The following is a 12,231-nucleotide window of genomic DNA, read 5'->3' as shown; positions in this document are numbered from 1 at the left end:
AATAACAGAATTCGAATATCTTGATTTTAGATTAAAGTGAAAATTTGGAAATACAAATAATTGTAAATTAACTTTACATACAAAGTTACACGATTATACTTTATATAATACAATAGAAGTAAGGATTGTCTTATTAAAGAATTCAGAATCCACATTCAAGATTCTTTTTTACAAAATAAAATAAAATTCATGCAATAGGAGATTAAACAAAGCATCGATGCAAAAATACAATATAGAGATAGCCCGTGTTTTCACTGATTTATTAGAGAAATAGAGGAAAACGAAGGTTTATATTTTTTGAGCGAATAAAATATTTATTATAACTGTTCGGTAGCGAAGGTATTCAAGCAACATTTTTGAAAACAAGTTATCTCTCGCGTTGGAAGTTTTTTTTATCAAATTGAATATTCTCTTTGCAACATCCGCGGCCGAGCGTTTGGAGAACGTACGTAAAGCAGGGGTTGAAAGCTGAAATAATAAAAATATCGATTCAATTTTAACGGAGTTTTGAAAGAATCTCTATCTTGCATAACAGTCATGGAAACACAGAATCGGGGTATACACGTAGCGATTCGATTATCGTTCTTATACCGGAATCGATTCTCTATGATAAAAGATTGAATCGAAAATATGGAACAAAAGTTTTCCACGCGAGGTACCGTTTACCTGAAAATCGATTCCGATGATTCGTTCGCTAGTATTCTTCAAAAAATATTCCAAATTAATTCAGAAATAGTTCCTTTAAAGATTTAAAAATTCTATACGTGCAGTTCAGAGTTTGTGACGATCGAATCAGGACTTTATAACAAAAATCTCGTTCTTTAGGAGGAAATTTATCGTAAATTCGTTCTCTTAATTGTTTTGGAAGATGAATATTAGATTCAGTGGGTCAGAAGTTTGTTTAGTATTAATTTCAAACGAGTGCATAGAAACTTTGGAACGAATTATTAGTATTAGGGTGATCGATCTCGCGCGAATAGATTTTATTTAAAATTTGTTTTCCATCGCGACGACGGTTCTTCTAAACAGTTTCAATCCCTGAGGTGTGTGCTGTGTTGATTGGCTACTGCATTATAATTTTTTCCGACTAAGCTGAACGCATATGATGACAGTGTTTCGGGTGTCTGTTGCAGTACGGCAGTCCCGGCTCGGGGTGGCGACATCTTAACGCGAAGTGGCGTTCGCCTAGGTATTATTTGTACATATATTATATATTTATTTACCATATGTTATACGTATCTCTCTATATATACATATTATATATAAGATATAAAACACCCACTTATTTTCATGCATCGCTCGCGGCGTTCTCGCTAATGATTTTACACGAGTAACTTAATTCAGGATCGACGAAAACGGACTTATCAAAGGAAGATTTTTTCCATTTTATGTATAATTATATGCCTATTTGTCAAATATGTGTCAGAATAAACATTGTCGTTCTCCGGCGTCTTGTTTCAATTCCAAAACTGTGTAACTGTAGCTCGTAAACGCGATTCACGTGTTCGAATTGTATCATTCCGTCGGGAGCTCGGAAAATTTAAGATTTTTAATTTCTAACCGCTTTTGTTTGCGTCGATTCTCTCTCCGCCTCGTTCGTGGTACGAAACACGTCCACGCCTGTACATACTGTTCGTTCTTTTTTTTTGCATGAGTATCTGTACTTTAGCGCAAATTGAACCGCAAATAAACCGCTCTGGCACTGTATCACCCTCGTTTTACCTCGATCATGTACATAAATTTTTCAGACTGTGAGCAGCGATCCGAATTTAACCCTTAAACCAATTATCCTGCTTTTTCTGTCCATCGTCGACATGTCGTCGATCTCATTGTCCCAGGACTGTAGCCTCGTTCCTCCTTTCGAACTTCGACTTCTCCAGGGGCGTAGTCTTAAAAGGAAATATTTAAATACAGCAGCGACTATATGCGAGAATTCATTCCAGGATCATTCTTATCTCGAGCAAGGTTTTTGGTTGCAAACTTTCAGGGCATACAGTGGACGTCTTCCTTTTTTGAGCTGCAAAAGTAATTGTCCGCCGTTGCCAATGGCGACGGAGAATTATTTTGGCGCCAAAACTGGTCACAGGATATCCCGTAAAGTTGTGTTATGTTTAAGTTAGACCGTAAGTTAGGATTAAGTTGGGTCAGGTTGTAAAACAGCTTTATTCGCTGAACCTCGTTCCTTCAGGCTTGTTTTCACTCGACGAAGTCGTTGGATAAAAATAAAAAATAAATCGTCCATCTTCGACTTCGGTTCGTGCATACATCATAAATCGTTCTAGGTTTATTCTATGACTAGTCTGTGTTAGATCTTTAAGTTTCTCAGGTGAAAGGTATCGGTAAAAATATTTTCCAGAAACAATAATAAAGTTCAAATTTAACATGTGACTGGAAAAGTAAGGTCCGTTGCTTCCAAATATTTAATAAAAGTTACTTCAAGCGTGCCAAACTATTTAAAACGTGCAATAAAACGGAACGATGTACCGTGTACTGGAATTGCATTCCTGCCACAGAAAATATTTTCACGACGCGTTGGAGTATTTTTGTCACTCGATAATTGCACGTCTTTCATTGTACAGGAAATATGTCGAAAAAAAAAAAATTGTTCGCGATGTTTGAAGTAACTTTAAAGTTAATTTAACGAAATAGTGATTCGAGTAGTTCTGCAAGAAATCTGGACACGCCGTGCAATAAAGCGACACGGTGTGCACGTATTTCCGGTTACGGTTTAAGGGTTGAATGTGATCTGCTGGCTCAGAATCATAATTGTTAGTGTTCGCTGAAACTTCCAACGGCGATAACGACGAAAATATTTTCCGGGTGTAACGACGCGTATATCACGTCGACCGGAAGCCCCTTTTTATCGGCGTGCGTGCTCCCAAGTTGCCCGGTTGATATCGAGATTGCACCGTGCAACGAGTAGCTAACTACATGCAGCTTGTATCGCGTCGGTGCCACGTGTTACTTCATATAATAGCATGTTTAAACCTATCCACCGTGACTTTTTTAAAGCCCGCTTGATGCACGATCTTGGTGTAATCGACGAACTTAGGCCACTCTAGCTCACCTAGTAATGGGTATTCCAAGTTTTAATTTACGAGAGACTGAAATTTTATTTTTACAGACAGTCGAAAACTACGTGAAATTTGTTTAATACATGGTTGGCAGTTTTAGTAGCTTCGAAAGTTTCCACTCTGTTAATTTGACAATCCACGTCAATTCCATTTTAAAAGCTTTAATATTCAAGCTACAAAAGTTCTGAAAGTGCTGGAGTGGGCAATTAGTACCCTTGCAAGATTTCTGGGCAACATAGTTAAATAAAAACTCGAAACGCTTTAAATAGCAAGTTAATTCTAAAATCTTTGAATTCCGTTGTAAAAGTTTCGAAAATGTTACGGAAATCTCGCAGCTCGCGAATGTTGTCTTGAGGAATCTTGAGAAATTTCTTGGAAGTTTCTGAAAACATTCATAATTTCGAAAGCCTTTGAATCGGTGGAACTTCCGTCGATTTCGAGGCTCTTGAAATTTATATAATTCTGGTAAAATCATAAAAGGCTTTAAAAGCCTTCAAAGTCTTACAAGATTCGAGAGTTTGAAAAACTCTCCGGGAGCATCGAGAGTTCGAAAAAGCTTCGAATCGTCGAAAACCTTGAAAGTTAGCCTTGCCACGCGATTCAGCGAATCCATATCGGAGTTATTTGCTATTTCAACCGATGACGCGTCTTCCACCGCTTGCTCCAAGGGTTTAATCTCTCGACGCTCCTGAGATTTATCGAAACAATCATCTCATCCAGACTTTACGAAACTTTTAAAGAACCCTAATTTCGACTAACGCGGCAAGTTTGTCGGCTCAGAAACTTTCAGAACTTTCCACCTAAGGTTGAACCGACTCGAAGTGTCTTGAGCCCATCGCTAGCTATACCGGGTACGATTTATGGCTACGAAATTCCACTGTTGCTCGAGTGCAGGAAATTCAACGAGCTTTCGAATTTATAGAGATTCGTGCACGTGTTAATCTTTCCTGGCCCGTAATTCGGGAGCACGGTTTTTCCGCGCATGCAAATTGTATCCTTCGAGAAGATTTGTATTTCGTTGCACATCCGTTATTTTTCGTTTTTTCCCCCCCATGGTACTGACATTTTTTAACCGTACTTTGACGTAGTTAGAACTCGATTTTTCTGTTGTTTTTACGTGTATAAATTCCCCCTTAACGAGCACGCATTTATTGCACCTGAAAGTGTTCCAATGCACCAGCACAATTTTATCATTAATTTTGTAGATGTTAATCTGGTATTGTTTACTAGTCACGATTCACGAGATGTAGCAAGTGTTTATCTTAATTTTATAGTTTTTACGTAAGTAGCATTAACGAGTAAGCCATGCTGCACCCTTGCAAGGAAAGTGACGGAAATAAATAAATCCAACGAAAAAATTGTTACGCATTCGTCCTCCTTCAAAGACTAATTGGAATTCTACAGGCTGGCACGATTTATTACGCGTAATAAATTACTATAAATTTCGATTAAAATATATGTATTGAATCAGTTGCAAATAGGGGAAAATTTATTATTAATTTCAAATTTATAGATTGTAATAAATTGATACGAATTTGGATGAAAGTGCCATGAATTAATTATAATGAGAGTATCGTTGATTTATAGGATATTTATTGTTAACTTCAAAATTTGTAGACCCTGTACTATAAATTTGGAGCGGATGCTTCGTTTTTATACGTTATACTGTCACTTTGTTGCGAAGGTGCGATATACTGATATAAATGTTGACTAATCTCTAGTAATTAATGCGAGTAATACTTGGAGCGCCGAACGAACGATCCGATGATACAGTGTGAAGTTAAAAGGAGCTACGGATATGCTTCCCTTTTGGTAGAGAAGAAACGACACGTGGGTCACGGGTTAATTGAATTTATGTTGATTTCATGCGAGCTTCCCTTTCAGCCGTTTGTCAGCCAGGTCGACTCGATTGCACGAAGATTTTGATTCCGAAAACGGAGAGGTGAAAGACGCGGAGGGTGGAAGAATAATAATGAGTTTGGTCAACTGTTTGTCTGTTGGTCGGACTCTCTGTTCACTCCTTTGCAAATGAACCCATTTGTATTCAGCCTTACGACCAATTCGTCCTTCCTCCGATATCCCTGCCCTGGGTTCTCATTAAATTTTAGAATGCGAAACGACGCGCCGTACTCGTAGGTAAATTATTTTCAATATGGCGAGGTGATTACGCACCCCCTCGGTTGTTTGCGGGGCTAGCAGTAATTGAAAATCTATACTATAGAGGCGTTAACGCTCGTACACGGACGGTAGATTATTTGGCAAATAAATAATCTTATTTAGAAACGCAAGAATTTCTATTAATTCACCGTCGCGTTTATGAATCGTATTTAAATTTTAATAGGGGGAACGTTTTAAAGGGATCACGAGTATTCGTTTATGAAATTTATTTATTATTGTTGGGGGGAATGTAGTATCATTTTTATTCGAATCGCATATATTAGTTAAACGTTCGTTTGCAAGTCTCATAATTTTTATTTAGTCTTTATTACATTTTCCCTGTCCACAGTGTTTTCTTCGGACGTCAAACTATCTCCAGGTTGCCTGATTAATTAATTAACTGCATGCATTTTGATAGGATCGAAATCAAATGTACAGTCGAGGGAACAATACAGGGTGTTCAGCCACCCCTGGGAAATATTTTAATAGGGGATTGTAGAGGCCAAAATAACACGAAAATCAAGAATACCAATTTGATGATGGAAGCTTCGTTAAAAAGTTATTAATAATTAAATTCAAAAATTTTAAATCGTTCTGGAAAAATTATTTTCGGTTGCGGGGATTAATTACAGTCATTTTTTGTGAATACACATACCCACGAAATCCTACCCACTTTCGAGAAAAAAATTCGAGTAGGTGGACAAATGTTTCGGTGAAATTAAAATTTTTCAAATCGTTCTAAAAAAATTATTTTCAGTTGCAGGGGTCGACTAGAATCATTTTTGGTTATTACATGTACCCCCGAAATCCTACGCATTTTCGAGCAAAAAATTCCTTACCGAAAATCTAATTTGAGGCCAGAAATGTCTGCCCGAATTTTCATGCGAATCTTTAAAACGTCATAACTTCTGAACGGATTGGACGATTTTAATGTTTAAAAAAGCAAACTACGCGTATTTTGACGGAGAATATGGATAAATCGCAAAAATATTCGAAAAGTTGGTCCTTGACCCCGTAAAATGAGAAAAACCCCATAAAAATGGTCCAATTTTCAAACAGCCATAACTCCTATAATAGTGAAAATATTTCAATGAAATTTCTCTCTGAACCAGAGCTCATGGGTACCTACAAAAAAGTATTAGACAACTTTTCTGTAGGGCGTCAAATAAAATTATCAAAAATGAAAAACCGATTCTTAAGAAAAATCGACAGGAGGTAGGTGCCTAAATTTTTCGGTGAAAATAAATTTTTCAAATCGTTCTAAAAAAATTATTTTCGGTTACGGGGGTCAATTACAATAATTTTTGGTGAACAGACATACCCCCGAAATCCTACCCACTTTCTAGAAAAAAATTCGAGGTGTGAAATTTTTCGACGAAAAAAAAAAATTTCAAATCGGTTTGGAAAAATTATTTTCGGTTGTGGGGGTCAATTACAATCACTTTTGGTGAATAGACATACCCTCGAAATCTTGCGCGTTTTCGAGAAAAAAATTCAGTACGTGTGTAACTTTAAACGTTAATAACTTTTTAACGAAGCCTCCATGAACAAATTGGTATTCTCGATTTTCGTCTTATTTTGGCCTCTAAAATCTCATATTAAAATTTTTCCAGGGGTAGCCGAACACCCGGTATATCCAATTAAATTTGTTTAATGTAATGCAATGTCCCAGCTCTGATAGTTCTTATTATATTTTTGATACGACGGTACAATATTCTTAAAATTGATTCATACCGATAGCAATGATTACGTTTCGATCGGTTTCATCGCAAATTCCAAGCGTTAGTGCACTTTTTGCTGGGAGTTGTAGCGATCGCGGATGGAAATCCGTAGGTTTATTCGCGTTTGATGCACAGGGCGCTACTTTGTTCCGTAAAATTGCTGGATAAACGCGAGACCGGAACGTAAAGCGATAAAAATTCGAGCCAATTTATTCGGCAATTGAAGCTTCAATTACTTTTCCGCCCGGTCCGCGTACAGCCGAGTTTTTTCTTTCGATTCTCCTCACTGTTTTTTCGTTGCCCCCGTCAGACATTGGCTCGACCATTTTTCCTTATCTGTTTTGGATTTCATATCATCGTCGATACCCCGTTTCCCGTTCTTTTGCGAACGAATTTTTCGCTCGATATTAAAGTCTCTTGCCTGTATCGCGTTTCGAGCGTTTACCTCGGGAAATTTCGTAGTTTTAGGGAATCTCTTATTTCTCTGTACATTCGAACGTCATTTTTAATATTCCCTCGGTTCGAGCGGGGTTTACACGGATGAACTGTAATTTACTCGAGGACGTCAAATATCGCCGGGACCTTTGTGTGTATTTTGCTATATGGAATACCCAGTGAAACGTACAGTATTATTTGTTCGATCCGTTGGAATTGTTGGTTGTTATTTTTTAATTCCCCATCGTACTTTATTGGAATGTTTTTATTGTATTATTTAGTTCCAGTCCTGTAAAGTGTAAATTCATTTCGAGGTTTCGACCTCGTTTCATTGACAGGTTGTTTAAAACGCAGTATATAGTCGTGCAAGAAAATAGTTCCGCGAGTAATTCATAGAAAAATTCAATAAGTATTGTTCGTGCGCTCATATTGTTTAATATTCCCAGAGAGAAGAATTTAATATATTTCAATCGAGGTCTGGCATGGAAGGTTGGTCGAAGCACATTAATGGTCAATTTTCGTAGCTTAAAAATGTATATGTAAGAATTTCTGCTACGTTCATTTTCGTTAAGACAACATTCAAGTGCTTCTATTGATTTTAATTGATTAAATTTTTTGCTCAGTGGGTAAAAATATTTTTGAAAGCTTTCTATTGAAATTGTACGTATCTGTAATTTTTCAAGCAATATTGACAACTGGTGGAATTAATTAGACGGTAGAATTCATGATGAGTATTTTGAGAAGAAACTAGGAAAATAATTACGCTGCAAAGGGTTAATATCGTTTCGAGATCCACTGCTCGTGCACGGTCTAAAAGAATACTATGTTTTACGGTCTGGCATACTTGCTACCCCCATGAGGTAAACCTTGATATACAGAATCTGCATAAGAATCCCAGAATCCGTTGATTTCGTCGTGTATGCATATGCAACCAAAGAAACACACGCTACAGCGTAATTCCCCGTGGAACGAGGGAAATTATTCAGCGCGGGGAGACAATCATAGTGAATCGCGAATTCTATTACACTTCCGGTGCAGCTTCATCCCGTGTGCCATGTAACAGCATCTTCTCCGTTTCGCGACAGAAGCTCGCGTTAATAATTAATTTCCCATGAAACAGTGCACGCGACATCGCGCAGACGAAAACCATATTGCGTTTACGAGTAACTGGATATTTATGAATTTTTTTTTTCACAAAACTATTGTTAATTTGGGTGGAACTCTTTTGGGGGGTGTAACGGGATACTTATAACTTGTAGAAAACAATTTTTTCATGTCGTCAAACATTCGAATCGACCCTTGTATGACAATGCAAAGTTTCGGATTAATATTTGCTCAGATATTTTTTTAGATATGTTTCATTTTAGAAAATTTCTAAAATGCCCCAGTTCTCCCGTGATCAGGCTAGCCCTTAACGATCTTGTCGTCGCGGACCTCGCCATTCGTTCGTCACGTGTCATGTGTTACGTAACGACGCAGCAATGCCTCGATCCGATAACATGACTGCACTGGCATGACGTCGATGCGTTTACGTAAACCAGAGGATCGATCGACATTTTTTGGCACACTGGCTAGGCTTGGACTCTGTTACGCGACAGTTGCGCAATAATGCGCGTAATACGCGACCTTTCGCGTGCTTTGAATTTCATTCAATTCACATATTGTCTATGTTCTGGAAGGCACGAGTCGATTTCATCACTCTTTATCAGAGAGAAGTTTCAGGACAGATGCCAACTCAATTTTAAATTATCTGGCATTAAATTTTTCTGTAGAGAAATAGAAAGTAGGATTATTGCTAAATAAAAAAATTTCTAAACGTATATAGATACACAAAATTAAAATTCAGGCATATTCTCAGATTTGAAAATCTAAATGAGAGTAGCATTTTATTTGATAATATTGAATATACAGGGTGTTCGTCCACCCTTGAAAATTAAGAATATCAATTTCTTGATTGAGGCTTCGTTATAAAGTTATTAACAAAATTATTAATAAAATTTGTCTACCTACACGAATTTTTTTCTAGAAAGTGGGTAGGATTTTGGGGGTATATCTAGTCACCAAAAATGATTGTAATTGACCCCCACAACCGAAAATAATTTTTCCAGAACGATTTGAAAAAATTTATTTTCACTGTGAAATTTAGGTACCTACACCCTGTCGATTTTTCTTAAAAATTCGTTTTTTATTTTTAGTAATTTTGTTTGAAGCCCTACAGAAAAGTTGTCTAATACTTTTTTGTAGGTACCCATGGGCTCTACTTCAGAAAAAAGTTTCATTGAAATGTATTCGCTATTGTAGGAGTTATGGGCGTTTGAAAATTTGACCATTTTTTTGGGGTTTTTCTCATTTTGCGGGGTCAAGGATCAACTTTTCGAATATTTTTATGATTTATACTTATTCTCCATCAAAATACGCGTAGTTTGCTTTTTTAAACATTAAAATCCTCCAATCGGTTCAGAAGTTATGATGTTTTAAACATACGCATGAAATTTCAGTGAAACATATCAATGGTATGGTCAGACATATTATATTTTCGGTAAGGAATTTTTTTCTCGAAACTGAGTAGGATTTCGGGGGTATGTGTATTCACCAAAAATGATTGTAATTGACCCCTCCAGCCAAAAATAATTTTTTGGAAACGATTTGAAATTTTTCAATTTCGACGAAAAATTTCACGCCTTCTCGAATTTTTTTCTCGGAAGTGGGTGGAATTTCGTAGGTACGTCTATTGACTAAAAATGATTGTAACTGACCCCTGCAACTAAAAATAATTTTTTAATTTCGCCAACAAATTTTCAGGTCCATATAGAACTTTAAACGTTAATAACTTTTTAACGAAGCCTCGATCAAGAAATTGCTATTCTTGATTTTCGTCTTATTTTGGTCTCTAGAATCTCCCATTAAAATTTTTCCCAGGTCGAATACCCTGTATATACGAGTGTGTTAATAATGTACAATTCTAATAGTAACGTGGAAGGTCGTAGCATAGAATGGAGTCGGAGTCCACGACTAATAATTTGTTTCGTATCTGCGATCGGAACTCCCATTCCAATTCCTCTGGACACTCTGTGAAAAATTGAGCGTCGACGATGGTTATCCGCTTCAGATGATTTACTTCTATGGGGGGAAAAATCGGGTTGTTGGCCGGCGATTCGAACACGGATCTTTTGTTTTGCCGGACGACTGCTTTACCAACTGTTCTACCACGGACCAGGTCGATCGATTCCTCCTACCCGAACGTAATATTCAAAAATCGCTGTCGCTTACATAGTGCTATTTATCTTCTACGAGAATCTTGCCGTGACGGTCTCTGTAGAGCCTATCAGCTCGGGGAAAAATGGGAAACGATCATGGAGGATCTCGAAGGATCGATTCGAATGCAGACCCTAGGCTGGAGCATTCGTTTATTCGCCATGGGTCGACGTAGTCTTCCAAAAGCCTTTGGTATTCATTTTTATATTGCCTCCAGCTCTCGTTTGGTATCGTTTTACCGTTCGTCCGTGGGGACGAATTGTTTTCTTCGAGACAGACTGAAATTCAGACTGATCTATATTTCGTTTGGAAATTTAATCAGAAGAAACGATGTTAAATTTTTGTAATTGACAATCAATAAGTTTTACTAGAACGCAGTCTTATACTCGTGTTTCGAGCGGAACGATGACAGAGTTAATTTAAAAAGCAAATCAAGCGACGTTTATTGACTCTGTTCGCCACAGTTTGGCACCGAGTCAGGACCCAGAGTATCTTATCCACGGGAATCGATGTACCTCGAAAGGTACCCTTGTACAAAGTGGAGCAAAATTCCTTCCCCTGGAATTATGTACACTTATGTGTACCTATCGCGTGCAGGCTCCGTCAGATTGATGACTTCCACGATGCACTTTCGTTGCGATCACTGCATCGAGGATTTCGTTTCCGTGCGAACCTCGCTTCCGTTCCGGATGTTAATGGGAGATCGATCGAGCCCCTTTTTCGTTTCCAGGCTGGGTTAAGTTTGATCATCGACACACTGACCCCAATTTACTCTGTTCAGCAAGTTGCTCGTCCTTTGGGGTGGTCTGTCCTCGGGACGAAAGCCAACAGAACACGTAAATCGATGGTCTCGTTAGACCCAGTAATTAGTCACTATTATATAACTCTTTCTCAAATTTTATTTTATTCAGAGAAACATCTTCGATTCTCCCAAAAATTGGACAACGTAAAAAAATATAAATACAATGCTTTTGTATTTATATTTAACCCCTTGTCATATAATAACGAGTCTGACTCGTTGCAAGTTCTCGATGACACATTTCACAATCATGAGGCTACTTACTCGTCATTGAAATCAACATATTTTTACATTCTCGAGGTATTCGTAAAACATATCTATTCTTTCTGGCCATTTCTCGCACGAACAAATTTAAACGAAATTATATAATACACGTTTGGAATATTACTTGAAATTAAATCGTACGTCAAGAGGTTAAAATACAATTCAGATTCAATTTTCCTAGAGAACTATTTCCACCAAAATTTATTGAAACGTTCGATGGTCGAAAAAATGGGACGGAGGACGCGATAGAAACCGGAAAACGGAAGCTTCGAAATCACGGGAGTCGGGTATTTTACGCTCGACTGGCGCGTCACTGAGTTTCATCGTCATCCGCGAGAAGCTTCCAGCAGTTTTCCCTCCGTTGTTTTCTCTTCGTCCGTTTACCTCGATGCGATACAACCTTTTAAGAATATTCCCTCCCTCCGCGGGGGAGGCGAGACGTCCCGTCAGAATTTAATGTTCCGCGAAACGAGACTCTTCTCTTGTCTTCCGAACTCGCAACCGCGTCTCCTTTATGATTACCAGC

The 12,231-nt window shown here is 37.7% G+C and overlaps 1 protein-coding gene across 5 annotated transcripts in view; it reads left to right on the top strand.

The window, feature by feature from the left end:
• Tmod (tropomodulin) overlaps nucleotides 1–12,231 on the top strand; it is an 86,382-nt gene that overhangs the window by 65,405 nt on the left and 8,746 nt on the right. For 2 of the 5 annotated variants that reach the window (XR_013079692.1, XM_076765298.1), the window contains one exon: nucleotides 1,134–1,189. The exons of 1 other annotated variant lie outside the window; for it this stretch is intronic. Coding sequence is in view for 2 of the 4 variants with exons in the window: in XM_076765298.1 (XP_076621413.1) it covers nucleotides 1,134–1,168 (35 nt within the window). In the remaining 2 variants the exon portion in view is untranslated. Of the gene's footprint in view, nucleotides 1–1,133; nucleotides 1,449–12,231 lie in introns of those variants that run through there. 2 more of the 5 variants (XM_076765297.1, XM_076765293.1) reach the window with 1 other exon arrangement.

This window comes from Colletes latitarsis, chromosome 5, assembly GCF_051014445.1.
Source record: "Colletes latitarsis isolate SP2378_abdomen chromosome 5, iyColLati1, whole genome shotgun sequence".
Classification (NCBI taxonomy): Eukaryota; Metazoa; Arthropoda; class Insecta; order Hymenoptera; family Colletidae; genus Colletes; species Colletes latitarsis.
Note: the sequence above shows the minus strand (reverse complement) of the source record. Positions and strands in the feature narration are given on the sequence as shown.